At 36.2% G+C, this 27316-nt stretch overlaps 1 protein-coding gene across 3 annotated transcripts in view; it reads left to right on the top strand.

Moving 5' to 3' along the window:
- KLHL4 (kelch like family member 4) overlaps positions 1-12453 on the top strand; it is a 93345-nt gene extending 80892 nt beyond the window's left edge. For all 3 annotated transcript variants that reach the window (XM_054215260.1, XM_054215259.1, XM_054215261.1), the window contains exons 7-11: positions 2569-2793; positions 4699-4861; positions 7640-7852; positions 9463-9634; positions 10359-12453. In XM_054215260.1, the coding sequence (XP_054071235.1) occupies positions 2569-2793; positions 4699-4861; positions 7640-7852; positions 9463-9634; positions 10359-10418 (833 nt within the window). In that variant the 3' untranslated portion in view covers positions 10419-12453. The remainder of the gene's footprint in view (positions 1-2568; positions 2794-4698; positions 4862-7639; positions 7853-9462; positions 9635-10358) is intronic.
- The last annotated feature ends 14863 nt before the right edge of the window (positions 12454-27316 follow it).

Genomic DNA, 27316 nt, shown 5'->3' with positions numbered 1-27316 from the left:
TGCAACTTTTTTTCAGGACTTCATACACAGTTTTTTTTCAGGTTTGTAGCTGAAAGTTAAATGTTATAAATGTATTCCAGTTTTTATTATTTGATTTTCACTTCTGCAATCAGCTTACAGTTTTACACATTACACTGTTCTATTTAGTAGGCAGTATATTAAATCATTTTCTACAGGAACCTGAACTTCAAACCCACAGCTTGGAGCCAAAGAATTATAATTAGTTTAAAGTCTAGCAACTTGCTGAACAGTATTACTTTTAGCTGTGTGAGTTCACTTTTAATAGAATCACAAAGAAGCTAATCCATTTCATGGTTCGCAAAAAGTTGCTGATGACTGATTTTTCCTATGTGAGAGATCTTGCAGTGCCACCTTACTATCTCTATGCAATCAAATCAAGCGCAAAATACACATTCATCGGCATCACAACATGAAAACACTCATTCCTAGGACAATTTAGCAAAATGAAGTTAAACTGTAGCAATTAGTATAGTATCATTAGTGATACTGATTATTTATGAATTATATAAAACAACCAAGAATCCAAGGTTATGTTTAAACTAACTTCTACCAAAATAGGAATAACATTTTCTAATAGTTTTTTCTCAATAAAGGTTATGCACAGAAAGGGCTATTTCAGTCAACATCTGCACTTCCTGTTGGTGCCTCTTTTACTTATTACTTTGGAATAAAGCCAATTGTTTCAACTTTTGCCTTTTGATGGTTAAGAAGAACAGCACTTCCTCTCCTCCCTGCTGTCCTGTACAGCTCTGACTCATACTTTGAACCTGTGCTGGATTGTAAGATAAAGGAAACAGCACTGAAGAAACTATGATGCACTGGAAGAACAGCTCTGAGGAGGGAGTAACTACCACCTCTGGCAATAATACTCTTTCTGTGATAAAGAAAACTCTCAGGGAATGCCAGATTTGGCTTTGTGCTTATCACAGGTGGTATATGAAGTCAAATCTCAACTTCAAATGATCAAAAGAAGATCAAAGAACCACTTTTGGGCTGGTGTTTTGAAAAATATGAATGTGCCTAAACCACATTAACTTTCAAAACCCACCTTCCAGCCTCTGTAAAAATTACAGCCTACAGGGTGTGTATGAACATGCTGTATACCTTAATGTATTTTTCCTGGTTTTTAGTCAGCGTGCAAGATACTTCTTTTGAGGCCGAGAACTTTGGGGCACTCGCATATTAGCATAGAATAAATGAGAAGGAATCAAAGCAAAGAAGAGCAAACAGACTAACAAAACGGAAAGAGCAGTCAATGAAATCCAGTTGCTCAGAATAAAAGATGACAGGAAAGAGGAAAAAGTAGAAATTCTTTCTTTTATTGCAGATGGATGATCTGGTAGTTTCTTTCCTAGTCTATGCAACTGGAAAAGCAGGTAGTGGAGAAAAAATATATCATGAGATAAGCTCTTATTTCACTCAATTTACTGAATATAGCAGATGATCTCTAGCAGATCCTATTTGTGAAAACGTCTCTAAAGCAAATGCTACCCTTCTTTTCTGCTTTACTGCGTGGTTGTTTTGCTGTTGTAAATTATTCCTTAGCCACTAACTGCCTATTGTAATTCTCAGAATATTACTTCTCTAATCTCAAATCCCAGTCAAGGCACAGGCAGGAAATCAGCCCTGTTTTTCTCATCTGGTTGCCTTCAGTTGAGCTGAAGCTGAGCTCCAGGGTGCACTGCATGTGCAATTGCCAATTGCCTCTTCTACCTTAGTTGTTACTCAGCCATCTCCCCACTATGCTAAACCAGCTCTCAAAGAAGCAATTACAGCTGCTGAGTGACTGATAGGAGCCAGTGCATGGAAAAGTGTCAGTTTTGAATGGCAGAGAGCTAGGGCCTTATGAATAGTTGCAGTTAAAACATTACTAGAAGTTCAATGACCTGAAAAAACTGAAAATACAGCTTATATATTACATCAGTCAAGCAGTTATTGCAAGGCAGCTGCAAAGGTGAACCTCAAGGAAGCTACCTGTGGGAAGAGAGTGTGTACTTACACTAATGCAGCCTTCTGCCTGTCTCCATCATAAAGAGGAAAATATTCAAGCTATTGATGAAGCTGCACACCCAAGTCCTGCCAAGGCAGGCAGACACATGGCTACATTTTCAGGTTTTCATATCATTAATGGTTTAAGCACAAACATGGTTAACATGTACATAGTTGTGAGGTACCATATTCATAAGGAATTAAAAAAAACCCCAACAAACAAACAAACCACATAAAAACCTACTCTCATGGTAGTTAAATGACTAAGAGATTTACCTTATCTCCAAAATTGTCAGTATTAAAAAATTTGCTGGCATTTAATTCTGCATCCTCTTGCTCCCAGTTTATTCTCATAAATTTGACAATCATATATGCATGCAATTAATGCAGCTTTCTCATTAGGGTTTTTGTAACTGAAGTTTTCAGGGAGCCACAGTAAAGGTCCACAGACAGAATTTCAATGTTTTACAATTTCATAATGTTTTGGCTTGTACCGACTACTGACTGCTGTGTACTGATCCGTCCATGGCTATCTCACAATACTTACATTTTTAACAGGTACCACTACAATTGAGAAGTATGACCTTAGGACTAACAGTTGGATACAAATTGGTACCATGAATGGTAGGCGATTACAATTTGGAGTTGCAGTAATTGACAACAAACTCTATATTGTGGGAGGAAGAGACGGTCTCAAAACCTCTAACATTGTTGAATGTTTCAACCCTATCACCAAAGTTTGGACTATAATGCCTCCTATGTCAACACACAGACATGGCCTAGGTAAGACATGCTCTTTCTTTGTAAATACCTTGCATCGCGTACAAATTAATTTTTATTGACACAAACACTGTTGACATAACTTTTTAAAGCATTAAATAACATGCAGCAATATTTGTAGAAGATATTTCTCAAAGACAGAGTTGCCTATTGCCATAATTTTATGCCAGTGATGTTTATTAGTATTCACCTAACTTGCACTGGCCTTGCAGAGTTAATTTTGCTTTTAGAAGATTCCAAAATCTAAGTAACAGTGAAAATAATCAACTCTCCTTCCAATGTAGTGGTCAAGAGATAAGTTTGCAATACAATAACAATCTGATTTTCAGATTTTTTAAAAAATTATTACTTAAGCCCGCAGATACCAAACACCTCTGAAAATCAGATCAGAGAATTACCCACGTTGAAGAAAACATTGTTGTAAGGAAATAAGTATAACTTCACAAATTTTAATGTTTTAATTACAGGGAGTTTTACAGAGCTCTGCCATGGCTTAGTATTTATGGGTCTTTACTGCACAATACTCCTCAATATTATTCACAATGGATGAATAATATGGACATGAAATCTAGAATTTATTTCTGGAGCTATAAAAAATATGGATAAGTTTACAGTTGAAGAGACTGTAAGGGAGGGAATATGATGATTTCTGAATTATTTATCACAGTTCTTATGAAAAAGCTGGCTTCTCTTTAGTTTACAGGAACAGGTATTGCTTGAAACCATTCGTAAATTCAAATGACATAGACTACTTTTATTTTAATAAATAATAGGAAAAAATTGATCCAGAATTATTTGGTAAACCTTTGTGGCCTATATCACTTTCTCCAGCTCTTGGTGGAGAAAGTATAGAGTAGGGTTCTTACCAGCTAGTCTGTCAAATTTAGAAAAGGAAATACTAGTAAGTAGCAAAGAGAAAGAAGACAAAACAGATTAAATCATTCTCATTGAAGTCTTTATAACTAGCAATTTCAGGGGCATAATTCTACCCAACAAGTAGGTCACAGCAGTAAATTTGAGTGCCCAAAGTTAGGCTTCTATCTGTGCATCAGTGGTTTGGAAAGCTGCCTTACACTTACAGCTCCTATTAGCTTCTCTGTGATTTTGTGGAGAGTTAGCACTTCTGAAAAAATCAGGCCATGTATATTTAGGACTGAAAAGACAGAATTAGAAAACTTTTAAGCAGCCAGATTCAAACAATTTGCCTTACTTAACAAAAGAAGCTAACAGCAGCGGCAGCAGCAGCTCCCCAGAGGGGAGGCACCAAAGCCCTTCTCTCCGGAGAAGGACAATGACACAGGATATGTCCACACAGAGCCTTGCAGAGACAGCCAAGTGCACTCTCCTCTGCCTCAAGGACAACAGATACAAGCCAGCTCTTACCCAAAAGTGTGTTCCCCTTACAGGCATTAAAATGTTAACAGTACTTTAGCTAGTAAGGACAGCCAGCTACCCACCCACTCAGGCTTCATGCTGGCAGGACTACAGAGCTTCAGCTCACTCAGAATAAGGGATAGGTGGTTGGTTTGGGAATATTTTTCATTGCCTGGCTTGATCTTCGCCTTTCTTTAAAAGAACAGCATTTGTTTCTCATTTAGGGGCTCAAATTTGATTCAGAACAAGGTCAGCAGAAGCGGAAGAGATAAAAGTCCAAGAAGAGAACATCAGAACTAAAGCAGCTTTCCTCTAATCTTCTGGCAAAAGATAATGCTTATTCAGAAAAACACTGTATATGAAGTATTTTGTTTATATTTGTTTATTCTGCCAAATGACAAGGCAGCTTTTAGATAGCTTAATACCAGCTGAAATTGCTTATCTGCATACAGGGAATTAAAGTATGAAGTTAATACACTATTGGTCACAGAAATTATTAGATACTGTAATTTGTCCCTAATTCTATCTGTTAAGGAGTGGCAATGCTTGAAGGACCAATGTATGCTGTTGGTGGCCATGATGGATGGAGTTACCTTAATACCGTAGAAAGATGGGACCCACAAGCACGGCAGTGGAATTACGTTGCCAGTATGTCAACCCCTAGAAGCACCGTAGGGGTTGCAGCATTAAATAGCAAGTATGTCACCAGGAAAATCTCTCTTTGGTTTTTCATTTGCTTCCTTCCTTGGAAATACAGTTTCTTAAATTTTCTTTTCAATCTCATAGTAATTAATCACCTCAAGAAAACAAAGAGAAATTGGAATGCACGAAAATAAGAAAGAAAAGGTTTTCCTCTGTTGTGTGGTAAATCATTTTCAAACTTGCAGTCATGTTTTAAAACATATTTCAGCCCTTTTAGCTTATAGCAATTGGAAAATGGTATTACATGCATATCACAATTTTACCTAGAATATAACTTATGGGGATATAAGATCAGCTACTTTAAAAAAATATTCCAAGTTTATGTTTACATTTTAAAATCAGTATGTCTAAGGAAGCACAATTTGAAAGAGCCTCTACAGAAACAAAGTCATTCCTCTGACATTTTACACCTCCTGCTTGCATCTACAACTTTAAAACACAAGTTCACAGTCAAGAATAATTTTTAAAAGGTTAAAGGTATATGGTGTGTTCAATGAAAGGAAGACAAGTGTAATAAACAGCCTTCTATAAGTCTTATCTAGAAGTCTTATCCTATCCAGATTGATTCTCTCCTTCATCTATTGCTTACATACACTGAGGTCATGTGTTCACTATACATTGGTTTTCCCAACAAGATTTTCAAAGCTTATTTAAACATCCTCTTAAGACACTAAAGCCACTCAAGCACTTTTGCATGGGAACAGACACATGAATCTAGTGTGCAACCTGTATTGAACAGTGTATTACACCTTCTTGTAAATTCCTATTTGAAAGCAGTTGTATTTTAGCAAGAGGAAGAACAATTCATAAATTAATGCCTACCAGAATTCTGTTTTCCTTCTTCAGCAACGTAGTCTGGTGCTGGAAATACAAAAGCCTTGTAAAAGGCCCCAGGTTATGTTGGAGACCATGGCTTGAGCCAACCTTCCTTCTTATTTAAATTTGTGGAAAGCTCTTAGCAATGACAGTTTGGAGGGGCTGGGAATATTACAGTTGCAGGCAGACAACTGCATTTATCCTGAAACTCTATCACTGGCTTCCCTGTTCACTTAAATTCCAGAGAAAGAGAAGGATAAAAGGCAGAAAGAAAGATGTCAGCAAACAGATAATTGCAAATGCAAACCTTCTTCACATACAAGTAAGGGTTTTGCATTCAAATATGACATGACGTTAATCATTAACTCAAAAGTCCAAGAGAGGCAGAACTGTTTCTTCAAGTCCCTGTTGTATCTCAGAGGAAATGTTCTCAGCATAAACTTCACCAGAAACTCCTGTTGGTACCTTCCACAGCAACATGCCGGAAACCACTTTGTCAAAGAGGAAATCCAGCCTGATTCGGACTCTGTTCTCAATCCCTCCCAATACAAGCTGTCTCCAGCCTGGCTTAAATCACGTCTGTTAGTCTAGTGATGTAATTTCTGGCATACCAGGGGAAGCTGAGACTAAATGTCCATCATTTGCTGGACCGCTACTGCTGTGTCTAACCAAGCAGAATGCTGCTCCTTTTCCTGTTTCCCTAAGTTGCACTGTATTTCTTTCTATTCAACTCCATCAAAAAAGACTTTAAGCTTTTGTGGAGCAACACTTTTTGACCAAAAAATGGTCTATTGAAAACATCAGTCAATAGTGGTGTATTTGTTCTTTTCCTTAGAGAATGGGAAACACTACCATGTTTCTAGGCATGTTATGGAAAACAAAACAAACATTAGAAGAGTGAGCTAGAAATTTTGTATTCTTCTAACAGTAGTCAAGAATTTTCTAGTTAAATCGTACATTGGGGGGTCTACAAATTTTTCCAATCACTGGATAAAAGCAAGCACTTCTCAAGAAAATTCAACTGATCTGCTTTAGGTGGTTTACACTCTGGACAAGTCAACATGTTCCCTAGGTGTCTAATTAGTTGCACTAAATAAATTCAGTTTCATGGCAGTAGGTAATAGCCAGGATTTGAAAGGGACCTGAACAATTGGCACACTCAACACCTAAACACATCTGCTATTACATCCAGTATGCACGCTACCATATAGTCTAGCAGCATCCAAGTTAGCTTGAAATACAAAAGAAATTCAGGCTCAGCAAAATTCATTGCTGATGCTGTTGCTGCTGATGCTGATGCTGATTCACTCATCAAAAACCCACAAACCCATCATGCTTCTTAATGTGTATTTCCACCATTTATTCTTACTTGTTGTCCCAGCATCAACTGGTTGAAATCTCCAGTTGTTTGCTAAGTGCCTTTAGGCTGAACAGGCAAGATGACATACCTGTAGGGTAACTTCTGTCCAGCAGATTTTCTTAAATACAAACATTAGGGAACAAATATTTAATATACTTTGGACATAGGTTTTCTATATTAAATTATATTCTTAAAATTCTTTTACAAATTAACAGTATAGGAAAAATACTTAATACAATACTAAGATGTTAACTGCTCCATAAGCCTGTCACAGGGCATGTTTCAAACATATGTAGCATCTTCCAATTAAATTCCATCTATAGCTCACATTTAAAGAAGCTGATATCCATTTTTAAACTTAATTTTCATACGTGACTGCTTGAAAATTTACACTGCAAATGAAGAATATGATTTCCTTCATAGAGCATGCAAAACTCTTTGTGCAAACAAAGTTCCAGAGCATAGCAGTCAGATAGCAAATACTGGGCATAACGATAATTTTGAAGTGGTCTGAATGAAGTTAACCAAATAAAATTCCTATTAAAATGAGAGACTAAAGACTGAAATTGCTTGCCTTCTTGTGGGTAATTATCCCAGACTGTATGCTGTTGGTGGACGAGATGGGAGCTCCTGCTTAAAATCAATGGAATGTTTCGACCCACACACAAACAAGTGGAGTATATGTGCTTCGATGTCAAAGAGAAGAGGCGGTGTTGGTGTTGCAACGTACAATGGGTTTTTATATGCTGTGGGAGGTCACGATGCACCTGCTTCCAACCACTGTTCTCGACTTTCCGACTGTGTAGAAAGGTAAGGGATTTTTTTTATTATTATTATTTATTTTATATTCCAGGAAGGAAATATAAAATAATTTACAGAAGCAAGGGAAACCTCTTCACAATTGGAATGTTATGTTTGTAAAACATATTATGCTTTTAAAAATAATTTTTTGAGCAGATTTCCAGGACTCTTGTGATAACAATAATTAACTGTCAGAAGCAAATTCCTCCCAGCTCCCCCTTCTGTTTGAGCTTCCCAAGAACCAGGTAAAGACAACTTAACAAGACAAATTCAACACGTGACCCTTCTGTTTCTCAAGTGCCAAACCCCAGGTTTAGTCTACTTGCGTCACATATTGTAAGAACTAAATACTTTTCAATTGTACCTTCCTCTAATAACTTGGCTGGTACTGACCGAAAGGTTAAAAATATAACAAATATCACCTACTCAAACAGGCAGTAGTAACACTGCAGGTATTTTCTGATGGAGAAGACTGATAGAAAGAGCCTTGTTTCTGTAAGAAACTATGTCGCTATAGGAAATCAGGCTAAAACATATGGTAAGGGTCTGATTTGACAAGAAAAAAAAAAGAAAGAAGTAAACATGCACCAAAGCAAACCACTTTAGTTTGAATTCACACTTTAAAAACTAAACAGCATATTAATACATTGGCTTAATGATTTTTGTAGCACTCAACTGTAAGAAGTGAAATCTTGGCTTTATATACGTTTCTCAAAGTAATTACTTTTAAAAATGAAAATAATATTTGTCTGATCCTTATTTAATCCCATTTTTATGTCCTCCACTGATGAGTGTAAAGGAAATGCAAATACTGGACACTTCTTTTCAGAAACAGAAGCACTGTGTGTCAAATGTTGCTTTGCCACTGTGGTGGCAAGTGGCACAATGTGGGAGGACAAGAGAACACTTGAGCCCTGGGTGAGAAGGGAACATAATGAGTGGGGACAACTCCTCTGGCTGTTTAATGGGCCGTGGGTATCCCTTGACAGTCTTGTGTCATTTGGGGACAAGAAAGGAAAACTAAGCAAGTATTCAACTCCCTGTTGTGAATAACAATGGCTAAGTTTTGTTCTCCGTTAGATGGTGTAAAGCTGGAACTACCCTCAAACTCACTTGAATTTATATTGGAAATTGACTGAGTACGTATCAGAAATAAAATCAACACTGATGTAAGATATTGCCACACAACTTGTGTTACAAACTTTTATTGACCATACGAGATATTTAACTTCTTTTACAGTGAAATTTTCTGAATACATTAGTTCTGACAAGAAAGAGAAAACAAAAATCCTTATGGAGAAAGAAAAAAGACTATATTGAAATTAACTTTGCTGAGTCCAGTAATGGCCATGCTGCCATTCCCTCAGGCCTCATTTACGTTCAAAATGTATTGATTGTTTAATGTGATAGAAATGGAGAATCTGTAATCAAAAAGCAAAAATATGGGCATTTTTCATGTTCCTGAAGACCCCTCTAGTGGCTAAATTAAATATTTCACCATGTTACTCATAATTCTCTATACTAGTTCATGGTGTAAACTGAACCACAATACAGGAGAAAATAATTTAAAATGTGTTTCTATAATGTATTTTTCTAATTTTGATCATGAAACATCCTAGGTATGATCCTAAAACAGATGCTTGGACAACAGTGGCCCCCTTGAGCGTGCCTCGGGATGCTGTTGGAATTTGTCCTCTGGGGGACAGATTATATGCTGTTGGGGGCTATGATGGCCATACGTACCTGGATACTGTGGAGTCCTACGATGCTCAAAATAACGAGTGGACAGAGGTAATAAGAAAAATTACCTAATAAATAATAGGAATTCTTCCTGGAGATAGGAAGAATTCTGTCTGAATAATGGACAAAACAAAAATGATTATGTTGCAAAATTATCATGCGTTTTGTGAAAAAATTATATATTAGGATGCATTAATACCGTAGTTGCGCTTGTATAAAATATTGGTTGCCTCTCCTGTGAAATAACTCTCTAAAATTTTTCAGACTAAAGGGCTAAGGCAGTACCTGGGCAAGTGAAGCAGGTTGCACAAATCATTCTGTGCTTGAAGTGCTTGAATTTGCCGTTGCTAGCACTGGCATGCCTTTGTCAGCAATGCCCTCTACCGGAGGCACTTTCAAGTTTTCATATTTATGACCCTCATCACGGAGAGCAACGTGAAATATTTAAAACTGTTAATGTCCTTTTGTAGCTACACAGTCCACGCTTCTGGAACACAGGATAGGAAGGTCTTTTACAAAAGTTAAGAGCAATGACATCAGCCTACACTCCTGTAACTCTCAACAGCTGCTAACCTTTTACCCAAAAAGCCAAAACTGTGTTTTCAGAGCCCTAGTTAAATCTAATTAATATTTTTTTTTAGCAGTACATTAGTTTGAATAAACAAATTGCTTTCCTTTTAATCTGCAAGTAATTTCTTCTAGCTGTATCCATAGGAGTCTACTAAAAAATGTTTCCTCCTTTTTCTTGTCCTCCCCCCGCCCCAACACTTTTTAGGAAGTTCCTGTCAATATCGGAAGGGCTGGAGCATGTGTTGTGGTTGTGAAGTTGCCCTGAGGACTATACATATTGTGAAATTAAACTGAGTGGAGTTTCATGAAGACTGAATCAGGAAGATAAACATTTCCTGAAAGCAGTACAGACTATACACATCTTAGCAGCCCTCCATTAAAGAGAATACTTATCTCTGAGCCATTATGCTATTAGAGCACAGAAGTGTCTTCCTGCATTACAAAAATCAGAGAATTTTGCATAAGTGAATTATTTTATTAAGCCTAATACATAAAAGTTCAATTATATGTTTAAATGATTCAGGTTTGTTACAAAAGTGTATCTATTATTTATAAAATGCAGTAGTAAAGTGATAAATGGGTGTATAAGATTTCATAAACTTGTTTCTTTTCTATGTTGGCAGTAATGCTAATGTTTATAAAAAGAGCTTTTATATTTTAAGTAAATGAAAATGAATGAGAAACACCTTCAACAGACAACTGCACAGAAGGAAATATTTGCCCATAAATATCACTGGCAAGCAGAAGTAACTTCATTTCTATATTCAGAAATTAAATTACTAAATTAACTTTCAAGTCAAATCAGAGAAGCATAGAATTTGGTTGCTATTCAACCTCCAGCATCGCTAGTACTGTGACAGAATACCCATTTTTAGCAGTATATTCAGCTGAATAGTGCAAGTGAAGGAATAGTAAGGATAGGGTATCTTTGTGTTATTAAGTATGTGCCAACAGAAAGAAATCTCTTTTGTCAAAACACAATGCTAATATAATTTGCAATCATTTTCACAGTGCATAGATATGTGATATTTTAATGCTGATCAGTGTGTCAGGTTATTCATGGATTTGTCTTTGCTCACTAACCATCTGTCAGTATGTGTTAAACTAATTTGACAATTCTTGGGATAATCACCATGCATTAAATTTTAAAACAATCATATAATTACATTCCTGGAATATAACTTACAAAATGAAATTCTTATATCATATTGATATGACAATCTTTGACCTCAGCTGAAGATTACCAGCTTTCTCTCATGTACAGTAGAAATATGGTAAGAAAAAAACCACATCCACTGTGTAACATTATATACCACTTATATAGGCATGTTTGTGTTTTATTTGAAATCAAGGGAATGCTAAGAATCAAGAATAAACAGGAAAAGAGTAACCTCAAAACAGCACATGATATTCCACATGCATGATTGTTTTTTTGTGTGCCAATTTCTAATGAAGGTTTTGATTTGTTTTGCATTAATTTCTCTTTTCTTTTTTAATAATTTCAAATGCTGGAAGTGTACTTTAGAAAAAGAATGTATGTAAGATATTCTATGCTGTAAAGCACAATATTTGGACAGTGTCTACTTTAGTGTTTGTTATGTTATTGTTTTGTCAGTATCAGAAAATTCAAGACAGAGGTGAAAATTCTCGGAACACAGAGACTAATTTTCCTGATAGAATACTGTGTTTGCAGAATTCAGCAATTTATGTTATTTTAAAAAATTTAGAGTATTAATACTGTTGAATGCTTCTAAACATGAAATCTCATAAGTGTATTTATAAAAGGAACAAAATTTTTAACTTTAAAAATCAATTCTGTTTATATATAGCATGCTAGAATCAAATAAAATGTACTCGCTCCGCTAAGAAAATTTAGACTATATTTTAACAACTATGTGGGGTATATTTCACATCCTTTCAAGAACAGAAAATACAGAAGTATCAATCTCATTTTTGTACTCTAAAAGAACAAAAGATCATGCAACAGCCATGCGCATGCTTTTATATAAATAAAGACTTGTGTGGATCACAGGGAGAGGGTCAATATTGCTTATCATTCAGGCTCTAAATCCTGCTTTTCTCATGTTCTCCTATAACAGTACATCACTGTTTCCAGTATCCAGTATAACCTCATTTATTCTACTCTTGCTTGCAAAGCATTGATATTGAATGCCCATTTTTAAAACTCTAAAATACAAATTACACAAACAATGGCGTAACTAATGTCAAGATACGTGCAAGAGGCTCATCAGAATAGACACTGATAAACTGCTGATACCAACGGGTCTTGTTCATAGAGCCTTTGCACGCAATTTGAAGTTTGCTTGGGGTAAAAGAAGGCACACAGCCTCAAGTGAGAGAAAGCGGTCATGGGTCCTTAGCTAGAGTGGTTTACAAAATATAAATCCATATTTAAAAACCTAATCAAGTCTACAGTAGGGAAAGAAAATGAAGACTTGAGCATAGAAGAGATCAGTTTTGAGGAATGGAAACTGGGTGAGTACCTTAGCGCAAATGCACAGGACCACCCTTTGAGAGCCGCATGGCTTGCAAATGTTACAACTGCAAAGATGACAGAATTCCCCTGCCTTTGTCCCCTCCTTCAGCTTGCAAATTTTATTAAATGCTTTATCAGTAAACAAGGCATGAGATACTTGGGAAAAACACCTAGATATAAACAACCCCTTAAACATATCTTTAAATATACTACCATTTCCATAGTTTAATAAATTTTCAAAAAGACTATTAGAAGAAAATTACAGTTTCTGTATTTCTTTACTGTTCTCTGAGGTTTGCTTATTTAAAAAATAGCATAAGAAAGAAAAATTGTAGCATTATTTTAGCTTGCAGCATGCAGCTACGTTTATCAGTTTGATAAATTCAGTAGCTCTTCCTACCATGAACCACAACCACTGAGGCAGAGTACGTAAATGCGTGCATTATGTGATGAGATGGTCTACTAATTTCTATGGCAAGGCTGTGATAACTAGTACACTTTCTAAATTTAAAGTTTAAGGCTGTATTTTGTTATAGAAACAACACAAAGATAAATACAGGTAAGGGGAATTTGGAAAGGATGGGAAGGGTATGAAGCGGAGAACAGTTACAGAACAATCTGAATGCAACCTTATGAATTAAAGTGGTCAGCCTGGGGAAGAATGGACTTAAAAACCACATTTGAAGAACTAATTCTTCATGTCCCTCTTGAGTGAAAAAAAAAAAATCTTCAAGCTCTGCCTGAAGAGGAAGTACTGAAATATCTGCTATTCAGGTGCCACAGAAAGCAGAAGTACTGAAGTATCTGTTTCTTTATACCGAGTACTTTCGTGCGCAACTGTACAGCTGGGGAGCAGGCTGTGCACAGGCTGGTGACCCTGTTTGGAGTTGGTATGACAGTTCATTTCAACTTGTAAAGAATAAGAGGAATATTACACACTCACATTCTGAATGAATTTCAAAATAATCTATTTTAGAACAAAATGATGAAAGAATTATCATGAGATTAAAATCTTAAGTGCCACAAAACCTCAAAATAAAATTTGAGCAGATACTTGAACTTAAGCAATAAAATGGCACAACTGAATTTTCTAGAGAAAGCAGTGCCTCCGTGTTTTTAGTGCTAAAGTTTGTTTTAGGTTTTTTCCTTCCATATTATTTGTACAGCAGTGAAAAATCATGTGAAAGGAAACTAGCAATTTGCAAAAGGAAATTGGATACATAACAGGAAGACAGAAGAAAAGCAAACTGGAGAGAATTTGGAGATGTTTAGACATTATTAGGTGAGAGGAAATGCTAGAGATGTTCTCTGATGAGGTGTCATCCCCTCACATTTCCTCCGTTTCTCCAAACACGAGTAGGTGCAATAGTTACATAGCATCTTTGCTTATTAGGTGCCCTGGAGCTGCGCACACGGCTGGCTCACTTGCAAAGTGTGGGAGGGAGCCATCCTCTCTTATCTCTGACCTTGTACTGCTCTGCGCTTCTTAGCATCACTCTCACTTGCAGAACGGTTATTACTTGTGCTATTTCCTTTTTCGCCCAAATCATTGTGTTTTCTTTCTTTTTAAGCCCTGGCCTATAAACCACCTTTTTCCTCTTTGGACCGGGTGATAATCTCTATATGAACAGGACCAGCAAAGATATTTTATATAATGCAACGTATGGGAAGCAGGGCTATCACTTACCCCATGAAATCAGTTCTGGGAAAGACTGGAAGTTCAGCTTATCCACACTCATGTCTCTATCTACCAGCAGGAGATATTTAGGCAAAGAGCAAAGGAACCAACCAGCCCAGAATTATCCCCTCCATTACTTTCGCAATGTTACTTTCAGTAATGTAACTGAACTGCATTACTGGAGCATTCATATTCACATCTACAAGGTAGGAAAGCAGTACTGCAGCTATTTACAGTTGTCACAAAAAATAAACTATTTCCCTGATGCCATAGTAGGAAAAAAACATTCAGGGAAGGATTTAGGCCTGATTATTCCAACACCCTGACTACTTAATAGGATAGTCTGTTTTGGACAGAACCACAGAATGACAGGGCTTGGAAGGGACCTCTGGAGATCATCTAGTCCAACCCCCGTGCCAGAGCAGGGTCACCTCGAGTAGGTAGTATCTCCACTAAGCCAACAAGATTCATAGAAATCTGAAGCTTATTTGAGCTACCTAATCAACTAGCTCATGCTGCGTTCTCTTTTTTCTGCCTTCCTGGTTGAGGAACTTACAAAAAACAGCTTTTCTACACTACATGCTGAATTGGTTGAAGAGTGAAAATAAATCTTTTAACATGAAAGGAGGCAATGGGTTGTGCATGCCTGGAAGGAATGTCCAGGGTAATTTCCTCAAAGGGAATCAATGAAATCTCATGTGAGGCTAATCCTATCTCTTTCTACATGTATATTTCAGTATGTGGTTATCACATGATGTAAATTTTTGCTTCCCACCTGACCCTAGACTCATTCAGAGATGGGTTGCATGATGCTAAATACATGCTGAATACCTAGGCTTCAGTATCTGACTCCTCAAAAGCAAATTCCTGCACTGAAATCAGCTCATTTTCTCTGATCCCGGACATCACAAAACTGCATGCTGAACAAACTCCAATGAATTTATTTGTACGTTTCAGCGTGAGTCCTCCCACAGAGAAATTTAATTTTATTGATTAGAATTAATTCCTGGAGAGATTAAACTGAACTTCTGAACAGTCACCACTGACATAGTATTTCTAAGAGGTTGTATGCCCCCTAAGAGGGGAATTTTATCTGAACAGAAATCCTTTCACTGCGACTTCCCCTCAGAAATATGTACGTCTGCTTTTTTCACAGTAAAACCATATTCTTTTTACATTTAAGATCTCTGATGACCTCATCTGTTGCCAAAGAACCCTGAAAACAAAATGGTACATTCAACCATTCCTGCTTTTCAATAAAGCTCCAATACATCATTCTCACATAGAGTCATTAAAGGTTACACACCTTTTCTTCTTCATGCCCACATCCCTGAGGACTTTTTTTTCTCCATCACATTTCTACATATGTAAAAAGAATTAAAAACTCTGTTCTCTTGTACATAATCATGTTTATGGAGTGTACAGAAGAGGATGGCGCTGACTTCACATTATCAAGTTTTTCACAATCCAACCATATATGACTAAGAAGAAAATATATCCACCGCTTATTGCTTGGACAACTCATTTGGGAAAGACTGCCCAGGAATGGTCTTTTAAATAAGGTATTTTAAGTATAGATTAATATTTTATACTTAATAATAGAAAAATTATATCTGAAAGCGTGGTTGCCTGTTACTCCAGCAGGAAGTTTAATACAAGACACTTTCAGTTCTACTTGTCCTTTTTGGTGAGAGAATGAATCTCTTTTAAATAAATTCAATGTCCAAAAGAGTCTCAATTTACAGGAACTATTAGGAAAATACTCTAAGATTTAGCCCAAATTATTTCTGCATTTTGAAAGTTAAAAAAGTGTTGAGGAATAGTGAATGGATATGAAGACTAGGATAATTTTGGGCAAGACTGTGTGAGATTGGATACAAAACAAAAATACCATCTTGGTGACTGTAAGAATTTTGGCTTTTCAAGGCAGGATTTCTGCATCTTATATTTACTCTTTCTTATCCCTTCTTGTGTCTGTAATTTAGGTGGCATTCCCTGATCCATTGGAGAGGCAGCCTCTCACGTTGTTTTCTTCATTAGATGTAGACAGAAAAATACATAGAAAAGAAAAAAAAACAAACAACCCCAAACAAATAACCTTTGTACACAGAATGTCAGATGGATGGTCTGTTAGCAGGTTATTGTTTAGATAACTTGGTAAAAGGAGATTGTCCCTTTCCCTGAATAAATTTCACAACAGAAATTGAGTAAATTCCAGTAAATTAAATCAACTAGTAAAAGTCACAACAATCAACAGAACGCCACCTAACCTTAACTTTCAGTCATCTGAAACCGAAATTTCCTCTGTTCTCCTTCGAGAGTGAAGCATCCTTCAAGAACAATTATACGATTGATATATACATATATTATCAAAATAACACACTTGTAAGGCTTTCATCTCTAACTAGGTTTTCTCTTCTCTTCTGCAAATATACCTTTCTTCTGAACTTTACAATTTCATATGCATATTGTTTTCAGTTTTTATGTACATGAGGCCACCTGAGGTAATTTCCTTGTATGTGTTTTCTGTTGTTTTTTTTTTTTCTCTCTTTGTTTTCTATAACCTCTTAAATTTGTGTGCACTCATTAAACTGCTACCCTTTGGCCACGTAATTTTCAACCTTTAAAGCATCATAAGCATCTACGCATTCTATTGCGAACTAGATTATTACAAAAATATTGCAATAACCCTGTAATATATAGCCAAACACATCGCCCAGAAAACATTTTGTAATATGAAGAGCAATGCAGAAAATATGAAGAAAAATAACACAGGGAAAAACAGAGTATAATTTTTCATCTCTCGCATAGAACAATTTCTGTAAACCACAATCTCAACTGATCAGTGTCCTAGAATTGCAGAAACCAAGGATTGATTAGCCTACATTCAAAGCTTATAGGAACTTTTTCAGCATTTCTTCAATCTGTGCTGTAACATGAGGTCTTTTCATCAGTAGGGTCACACATACGTCATTTTCTGCGTAGGATCTCCTCATTGTGAATTTCCTTAGTTACTTGATGTTTGTCAGTGATTTTTTCAGTCTGGGAAGACATGAACCTGTTAAACACAGACCCACTTCTCAATAATCCGAGTCCTATTCCTTAGCAAATTGGATACAATTTTGCTCATAATTTAGTGATTGAAAAGTCAGGTATTGAATACTGAGGTTTTCTCATATTGCTCGAGTGTACAGCGAGACCATCGCAGCTCATGCATTCAGTTTAGGCTTAGCAGTTTGCGATGCGGGGTCTGTTCAGAAGATGGTGCTATGTGACAATTTTTAGAGAATTGTCGTTCTTACTAAGAGCATATGAGGCTATCTTGTAGTAATATTTATCCCTTAAATATAAACAAACTCTTCCCTATTTCATAATCTCACGAGTCAAATACATTTTTTAGTGAAACTGTCTTCCATTTCTACACTTCCATCACGTGCACAACCACCATGCTGCTGACCTCTTAAGAGCTATTTTGGAATCAAAGCTACAAAGTTACAGTAAAGCACCTTTTGGAAATATTTCCAATGCAACAGTTGGTATCGCTGGCCCTGCGCCTGTCCTGTGGTTTTGGCACGCTGAAAAAGTTGCTTGTTTTTTCCTTTGCTGAGCACAAATAATGAAAACCGTTTCTGTAGTTGCAAAAGCTCAACATAAAAAGCCAATGACATATGGACAGATTGAGGAAGAGAAGCCTGTATTTTCCAAATGGCCCATTAGCCCACATCAACTAGCCAGATAGCCCACACCACCTTTCCCTGACTTAACCCAGACACATTTAAGATGCAGTCCCTGACATGCAGTATAATCTATACATCTCTGCCTTTTTCTAACCAAGTCCATAGATGTTAAGAGCATAATTGTAATGTAATATAAAATATTTTTTCTTCTGTTTCCCCATTTTCCATATTAGACATATTTCCATATTTTGCATGATCCTAAAATTTCTTTCTATAGGGTACAAAGTAGGGCATCATCCCTTCTCTGTAGCAGTGAGCAGAGAGACTGCTCCCAGTTATTGGATGCAACTTTCCTGGGATTCTCCAACAGTCTTGTCTCATCTCACCTCTCTGGAAAACTACTGAGCTGCAACTTGCTTTTATATATACAAATTATTTCTTCCTATCACCCAGAAGTAATACACAATTCAAAGAAATTACTTCTGGAATTCAGAAAGAGGTTCTAAAGTACAACATTAAAAAAAATATTATATATCTTATGAATTATTTCTTTCCAAAAATAGATATCAGTTTACAATCAGCTTTACACAGTTTATAAGACAGTTATAAACAAAAATATAAAAAAAAAATCTGGTGGGGAAAGTGAAGTATAACATCACTTGAAAACTACCCTTTACGCTGGCATACTTTAATCAAAGGGATAAGTATTCATTACAGACTGACTTGCCCTGTCAACCCAAGATAAGTCTGAACTCAGAGATTTTTGACTATGCTCTAAGTTAAAACACCATAAATGTGTTAATACTCCATCATGAACCACCAGTATTACAGGACAAAGTTTGCCTTTGCCTTTTTAGGACACCACCACCACACACCAAAACAATGCCTCAATAATTGCAACTGTGGGACAAAAGAAACCCTAAAAGGTCTTTATTGCTGGGCTACAAGCAGCAGAGATGCAAAAAGATCCAAAAATCCAAATGGATTCAATGTGTCAGCTTCCCAAACTGCTCAGTCTCCAACTGGTCCCTTTTAAAAGCTAGAGCTAATATTTGTATGTAACTGTTTACAACAGTCTCTGTCGCTGTCTTTCCCTCCCTCCCTCCCTCTCTCCTTCTCCCTCTCATCACCAACCAGAAGCTTTCTTCCAATTTCTTCCAAAATTTGGAAGCATCATTTCCCGAGAGAATGGCTAAGCTATTCTACCCATTACCTGCTCTTCTATTCTCACAGACTCCTTAAAAACAAAAATCCTGCCCTCAAATTTCCCAAACTTCTACAGGCCAATTGCCTGGCTTTTCTACCTTCGAGTTTTTCCTTCTAAAGATTTAGCTCAATAGTTATGTGACAGCGCTACATGTAAAATCATGTAAATGAAATAATGCCAGTTGTCAAGTAAGCAGTCCAAGTAGGACCAGTTTTAATTTCAAGCATTCAAATGTAAGTTAATCTTTCTGAAAATAAAGATAAAATCATCACTTCTAGATGAAAAAAACAGGCTATATGTACAGCTACTGAACAACTGATGATAATTGAAAAACCGTGTTCTGCTCAAGACATTTTTGATAAGAATTGATTATCAAAGACCTCATTAGTTTCTTTCACTCTACACTGTTTGCATTGAACAATAGTAAATAAAAGTCTTGTGGTGATTATGTCTTTACAACTTTTAAGTATTACACTGATACTCAGAAAAACATGTGCTTGTCAGATTCACAGTTGGGAAAAACAGTTTGCCATATAAAGAAAAGAATCATTTTAATCACACTTAGTAATCAGATTCTTTTGTGAAAAAAGGGGCATGCAGCTGCTAGATGGAATCAAATAGACTTTAAAAATAAAGAAAAATCACTGTGGCATGTTTTTCCCAAGCAACATTGTACACACTTCATTAACAATATTCTATAAAAATGAGAAAGATTGGAGAGAATAGGTCAGGAGCCAAAATAGACACTAAAGAGTAGGAAAAAAAAACAACAACAAAAAAAGAAAATTAGAGGGAATAGATTACAAGAACTCTGAGGAACCTCTCAAAATCCATTACAATAAAATACAACATAAAATTTCATTTGATAATTTACTACACTGAAGTAAAAGGACCATGAAGCAAGGCAAGCAGAGGCAATGAAGCTATAAGACTATTTGTTACAGACTTCTGTTTTCTTCCTGCCAACCAAATAATTTTGTCAGATTAGAAAGCAATGTGGTGTTTGAAATCTGTTTCAGGCTATACTTAGTATCTTAAAGATGAAAATTGTGTATATATTAATATTTCAATTATCTGGCACGTAGACATAGCAACGGAGTTAAAATTCATAGGGATTAAATAAATGACAACAGTTTTTTATTTCATTCAGCAACAGAGGATTTAAGGGCCTTAACTGATTCTTGGTTAAAAACCAACAAAATCCAAAATGTGATAGAATTTTCTTAAATTTCAAATCTCAGCCTCGGTCTCTGAATTTCATTCTACGTATACTTTATTTGTCTGTTAGCTCCTTGTATTTGTTCTCTTTTGTTCACAGTCAAGCCCTTTTTGGTGTTTTTTTTTTTTCCTTCACTAGCTCGTCATCATAAAGCCCTTGTAATTCTCTCAGGACTGTCAAGTTTGTTCAGCCCTCAAGAGACAGATACAATGAAAGTTCTACTACATTTTTTGGCATCTTGTCATAAACATACTGTAGCTAGAGATGAAAGTAAACTTTTGCTGCAGTTATTTCAGGAATATTGTTTGGAAACAGAGTCAATAATTGGCACTATCTTGAAAGGTTTATAGTCGCATAATTTATTTATGTAACTTTGTTTTATATTATTATTTAAAACAAAATCTTCCTGGGGAAAATCTTGAAATGTCTTTATGTAGTCTGATCACTTATTTTTCCTGAAGCATTCCACTTTATTTTTTTCACGTAGTACATGTTCAAATAATGTCAAAATGGTTGGCAAAATGGCATTAAAGTAAACAGACATACAAGAGAAGAATTTGTTATGAGCCCCACAGTATCTCACATCCTTGACCAATGGAACATGTTTTAAAGAAAGATAAAAAGTTGACTAGGAATCAAACTATTGTCTATCTGTTTCTAAATGTACTGCGGAGTTACACGTTTTATTCTCAAATTCTCATTTGAGAACTGACATTTGTAAGGGTATAAACACAGGAGTTTGTTGAATTGTGCTTGGATATTAATTGACAATTACAAGTAATAATCTGTTGATTTGAACATGCAACTAACTTCTTGTTTTTCAGATGTTAGAGTTATAGGCTTCCAGAGGAAGCTGTTGACCACATCAACATTTAAAAAAACCACAAACCTACCAACAAAAAAAAAACCCAACACACACACACCACCACCACCCCCAGTCTGTAATAAAATACTGCATCCAAAATCTTTCTCTATTATTTCCCACGTGCACATTTTGGAGGTGCAACATCAGCTACACAAAATACTGCACTTGAGCACAACGAATGAGCAATAGTGCGATGTTATAGATGTAATGCCTCCAAAGGGAAAAAGAAAACAACTTCTTAAAAGCAACTGTTAAAAGCACTTTTTTATACCTTAACATATCACTAGACTCAGGACTTAAAGGGTCATTGCAACAATCTAAAAGCGATTTGCAAATTAAAACCTACTTTCTGTGCACTGTATTAGAAGTTTCTTTTTCCCACTGTTAAAACTTTCTTTGCTCTTCTATTATAAACTGCTCTTAAGTAAAATAAATTCAAGCTCTACAGTTCATGGAGAAATAAATCTCTATTATAGGCATCATACTGTGCCTTATCCTTCTGGTAAGCAGATTTTATTTTCTAAGTTTCACGGCCTATGAAAAGTACAGATGCACTTCATAAAACAGTAACTTACTTTTAAAATAAAGTACCTGGCAGACATGTATTCTAAAGTGGTGACATTTTTATTTTTTTGCAGCCTACTGCCAGCCCCATCACTAGACATTGCAGTAGTAAAATAAGGAATTTGCTTATTTATTTATTTATTTAATTTCTTAGTTTTTCAAAACCAAACCCACTGAGAAGGTAAACTTGTTATTACTGTGCCTGGAATTGATTACAGACCAAAACTCTGCTCCCGAGTTTAAGTAGATAGGTGGCTCATGTTTCCAGGTTTGAGATATGGGTAGACTGCAGGTGTTAATTATAACCAGTGCTAAAATGTGTCATCTTTATTTCTATAAAATGTTATCTACCTATTTCTGTATAGATTAACTGATAAGAACAGCAGAGGGTTGCTTGGTTTCTATGGTTGTGAACAAAGGTCATGGCGATTGAGGTTGAATCCTCTATTGAATTTTAAACACTCTTTTGAGCTAAACATATAGTGTCATATATTACATAACGATATGGAAGAGAAATATAAACATATTTTTCAATCTTGCAAAACTGATAATTAGATGCTATAGCTCAGTTCCCTGGGTTTTTTTTAAGTCAGTTTCTTTGTATTCTGATTTTTTTTTTTAATTCCAGGAATTTCTCCCCTTCTGCAGTTTTCATAGGAAGGGAGTGGACATTAATAGACTTTAAAAGAAGTATATTTCTTCTCACAGTCAGTCATCAGCTTTCGTAACCAATATGAAGAGCCAAAAACCAGTGGGAGAATAAAACCTGTTTTAAAAAACTGTGTAAACTCCTAAATTAAGATTATAGGCCTCTGAAACTTTGACTGCCAAAGGAAAAGGAAAGCAAAACTCAGTCGCTCACTGTGGAGAAGTACCAAAGATCAAATAAGAACAAACACTAAACAAATTATTCGGGAAGGATCAACAAACACAAAAAATATTGTATGCCTTTTTGACTTTTGTTCTTTCATTAAAGAATACTAGAATAATCGATCATTCAACCTGAGATGATGAACTCTATGACTGAAACCATTCCAAAAAAGAAAAAAACCACTCAATATATTCTCTAACCCTGCTGAATGAATGTGAATGGGATCACCTGGCCAAACCTGTTTCAGAGCACAAAAGGTGAGATGCAGGGAGTTGTCGTTCGACTCAGCTCCATCTCGCCTTGGCAGATGTTTATTGATCCCTATCTATACAGAGATAACTTGGGGGGAGCTGTGGGTGGTCTCAACACTGTATTACAATAAGAACTGAAACCCGAACGGTGCCTTTAACAAACAAAATGCCCTGAGTCACATCCCACCACTATTCAGTGAGTGTGAGACCAGACATCACAAAATAAACATTGCCACCTAAGGGGCCATCAAACCACCAGACATAACCATCCCAGATAGAGCAATCCATTCAAGCACAGTCCCGAAAAAGGATATTTAAGTCCAAAGTTCTGGGGAGAAAAAGGGGGAATCTTACAAAGATACAGCTGGCCTGTAGGAGATTCTTCTCCCCCTTGTCCAGGACGCTGTGCAAGGTGACTTCCCGGGACTGAGTGGCCTTACCTGAGAGAGAGGGTAAGTGATTTAATAACGTATGTATGATGTCTAGAGCATGCTCTAAGATCGTGGTTTGTGCACTCGTTTAAGGTATTGATATCTAGCGCGCTGGTAGTTTGTGCTGTTACTTTTCGGGATCACTTGTTAGTTGGTAATAGTGTATTCTGTGAATTGGTTTTCGTTTTGTGTTTTTTTTGTTTGTTTGGTTTGGTTTGGTTTTGGTTTTTTCCCCTTAAATTGCAACAGTGCATTCTTCCATTGTGTCCATAAAAACTTGCAATAGTGGTGTATCGGACCTGTTAGTGAAGTCCAAATAAATTGTTAATTTGAACCTCTCAGTGAACTTTTTTTCTCTCCACCACACCTTGGGATTTGCTTACATTTCAATCTTAGGAAAAGTTTGAATTGCATTAAACATTATATCTTTAAAACTACCTACAACTTGAAACTCCTGACATCTCATCTCTGCCTAGTGGCATGCACAATAGTCTTGTAATTCAGTACAGACAATTTTATTTTTAGTCTCCCGCAGGTGATATCTCAGAAAGTCACACAGTCTAGCCAGTATATCTGTAATGGCGCTCCAAGCTATTTTTACAAAGCAAACCAATTTTTAAATAAGGTATTGGATTACAATATCAGTAACTGAATTTCAACTTGAAAAAAAAAATACCACAAACAGCAGACTGTTTGTCTGATAGCATAAAGGAGGAGAGAGGAAAAACCTGCATTTGAACACAAGAGAACCTGAGGTTTGGATTATACAGAAAATTCAAAATAAGTTTGAAGCAGCATTTTAAAAGAAGGAAACAAAGATACATCATATCCCTGACTGCATATGCATTACTTCTGTGTTTCTGTAAAGTTTAAAAGCTGGTTATGTGTCTCAATAGTAACAGGTTTAACATTAGGAAATGATATTACTGGGAAAAAAACAGATGCATACAGATCTTACAAAAGGGAACTACTGTCTGTGCATGGCAATTTTACAGCAGACTCCTAATTCTTTGGGGGAAGGGTGACCATTGACTCAAAATGCTACTGAGGAACGGGATTTGGTTGGAAAGAGAACTCATATTAAACCTTGATATGCTAATTAGGATACTGAAATACCTAAAAATTTTAAGAAAAAGTGTTGGTGTTTTTTTCTACTGCATATTTATTTTTTGGGACTGGCTTCCAAAAACTTGGTAACGATGATATAGCTGACTAAATTAAAACTGTCAGGAAATCTTTTTCATATTCACTAAATGAAATTACTTTTCAGTTACCTGTTAATAGGAAAAGTGTTACTATGACACCAGGCTAGGATTCTAAGCATGCTATTTATTTATTTTTATTCCTGTTAAGAGCTGGAATGGCCACCGGGCTTCAGTAGCCTTTTGTTTTGAAAAGAGAAAAGAATAATGATTAGTGCCACAAGAGAGTAGGAACTTCAGGACTGCAAAAACCTCACATTTTTTCAGAGGAAATTCTTTAGTTGTCTTCACCACCACTATGCTCTTACATTGTACAGTACAAGCATACAGACTTTATGGTCCTAAACAGAAGAAAGGGACAAAAGGAGATATTTTCATGACTTCTAAATAAGGGAGAAAAACCAACACAATGAATCAAACGGGAAATGAGCCATGGTGGTGTTCTGCACTATTTACCAACAATCGCGGTGAGGGTTCAGCATCGTTCATCTTCTACATTCAGACTGCATCATAAGATAGAGATGTACTAAGGGAAGCTAGAAACTCTATTATAAGATGGCTACCAACTTTTAAAGCTCAAAACAATAAACTGTCTCTAGCACAACCCTGGGTTTTAGACATCCCTAGAAAAAATTCTTCCGTTAAATGACTTTATAAATCAACATACCAAACATCTGGGAAAAGCAAATAAATCAATGGTTTCATTCTAAAATGCTTCTGCAAGGTAAAAATTTGAAAAGGTCAGATGCTGCTAAAGATTATCTTTACAGTCACAATTAAGGAGTTTCTCAGCACTGCTGTTTATTCAGGCTGAGTGTAGCTATATCAGTTCACAACTGCTGAAGTCTTGGTGCAATTAGCCTCTTTACAAAACAAAGACTACATACCATGTGTGAGACCGCTGCTCTGAGAGAGTTAACTGTGCTTCATTATACAGACATAAGTAGTACTTCAAAACTGCTTGTCTTTTTAAATTCTCCGAATAATTTGGAGAGTCTATAATCCATAGCCTTTAATTACTGATAGCGCAGATCAGGATGGAGAGCTGGATGTGGATGATCAGTTCTTAGAGGCTCTTGGGAAAAATTTAGGAAGTTCAAGAAAGGCCACATTGGTCTTTACATTTGTTTTACTATGTCTGCAGTGCCAACAGGCCCATAATGAAGGTGCTTGGGACTATATTAAGACTGCAATCTAACGACATCAGTGGGAATGTGGGGGAAAAAGAGCCAAACCTGTGTTCTCTATGAAAGACACAAAGACATATCGGACAAATCAGTCCCAAGGCATACTGAAACCATAACTTGTTAGCTAGCACCAATTAGTAGCAGATACAGGTTCGTATAGTCAAAGAAACAAACATTAAGATAGGTGATATTTGTGTCTTATGCAGGCTGTCCAGGAAGAGAGAGAGGGAGGGGATCGGAGAACCGCTGAGGTTGGAAGAGACCTTTGGAGTTTGCTGCCCTACTCAAAGAAGGGTCAACTAGAGCAGGTTGCTGTGCCCAGGTGGGTTTTGAGTATCTGCAAGGATGGAGATGACACAGCCACCCTGAGCACACTGTTCCAGTGCTTGATCATTCTCTCTGAAATAGATATGAAAAAACTTCTGTGTTGTGTGGCCATGTCCCTGAGCAACCTGATCTAATTTCAAAGTTAGGTCTACTTTGAGAGTCTATGACCTCATTATTGCATTACTGTTTTTTCAGAACAACTCTTGCATTGGACAGGAAAAGCAGTTTTTTGGGGGTTTTTTTGTTGTTTTTTTTTTTTTTTTTTTGGGTTCTTTTTTTTCCGCTTTGGTTTGGTGTTTTTTTTAGTACAAAACTTGCTTTCTCTATGCATATTTGAAAAGCATAGGAGAAGTTCTGGATTTCAAAGACCAACATACTTACCTGGAAATTTCATAGAGCTGTCAAGGAGCTATAGCTCCTGGCTCAAAGGTAAAAGCAAAGTGCGCTCTAATCTTACTCTTTCAGAGTCTTTACTTCTGAAAAGCAGCAGAGGATCTAAGTTTCAGATGGAACTACATCAAGACATTAAAAAAATAAATAAATTCTATTTTATAGAATTTCCACACTCCACTGAATGTTTCTTTGATCTTGGTCAGCATTAAAAACATTACAGCCTACAAGGAAAGGAACTCGCACAGTTCAGTGATGTCATATCACGATGTCATGATGTGATGCCACAGGTTTTAATACAAATGCCATAAAGTACCAATAAGCTGTAACACTAGTTTTAGTAAAATCAGTAGGATGTGACCTTTGATGTACTAACCTTGCAAGTGGCCATACATAACTGGACAGAAAGATTGGAGCAAGTTTAGTAGTTAACTGTTAATTAGGGTCTCCCCATCCTTCTGTGTTAGGATTGCTCCTTTTGTACATAATAATAAAATCGCAACAGCTTTAAATAAACTATAATTTATTCTTCAGTACATGAAATTCTGTTAGTTTTTCAAGTTTGTCTTCACAAGGAAGGGCTAACATTTCTTCTGAAGTCCCATGGAACAGAAAAGGTATTAGCACACATAGCCTTAAAAGGAGGTTACCGAAGCATTATGCATGCTATTGGTATATTTGTATCAGTTCTTTCTCTTACTCTATGCCAATTACACAGAAATATAGTTGCAGTTTAATATACTTTTTACAAGTAGTATAATTTATATAATGTATCATTTTTAATGCAGACTGAGGTT

This window comes from Rissa tridactyla, chromosome 9, assembly GCF_028500815.1.
Source record: "Rissa tridactyla isolate bRisTri1 chromosome 9, bRisTri1.patW.cur.20221130, whole genome shotgun sequence".
NCBI classification, from domain to species: domain Eukaryota; kingdom Metazoa; phylum Chordata; class Aves; order Charadriiformes; family Laridae; genus Rissa; species Rissa tridactyla.
The sequence above is the reverse complement of the archived record's forward strand: the minus strand, read 5'-3'. Positions and strand labels throughout refer to the sequence as shown.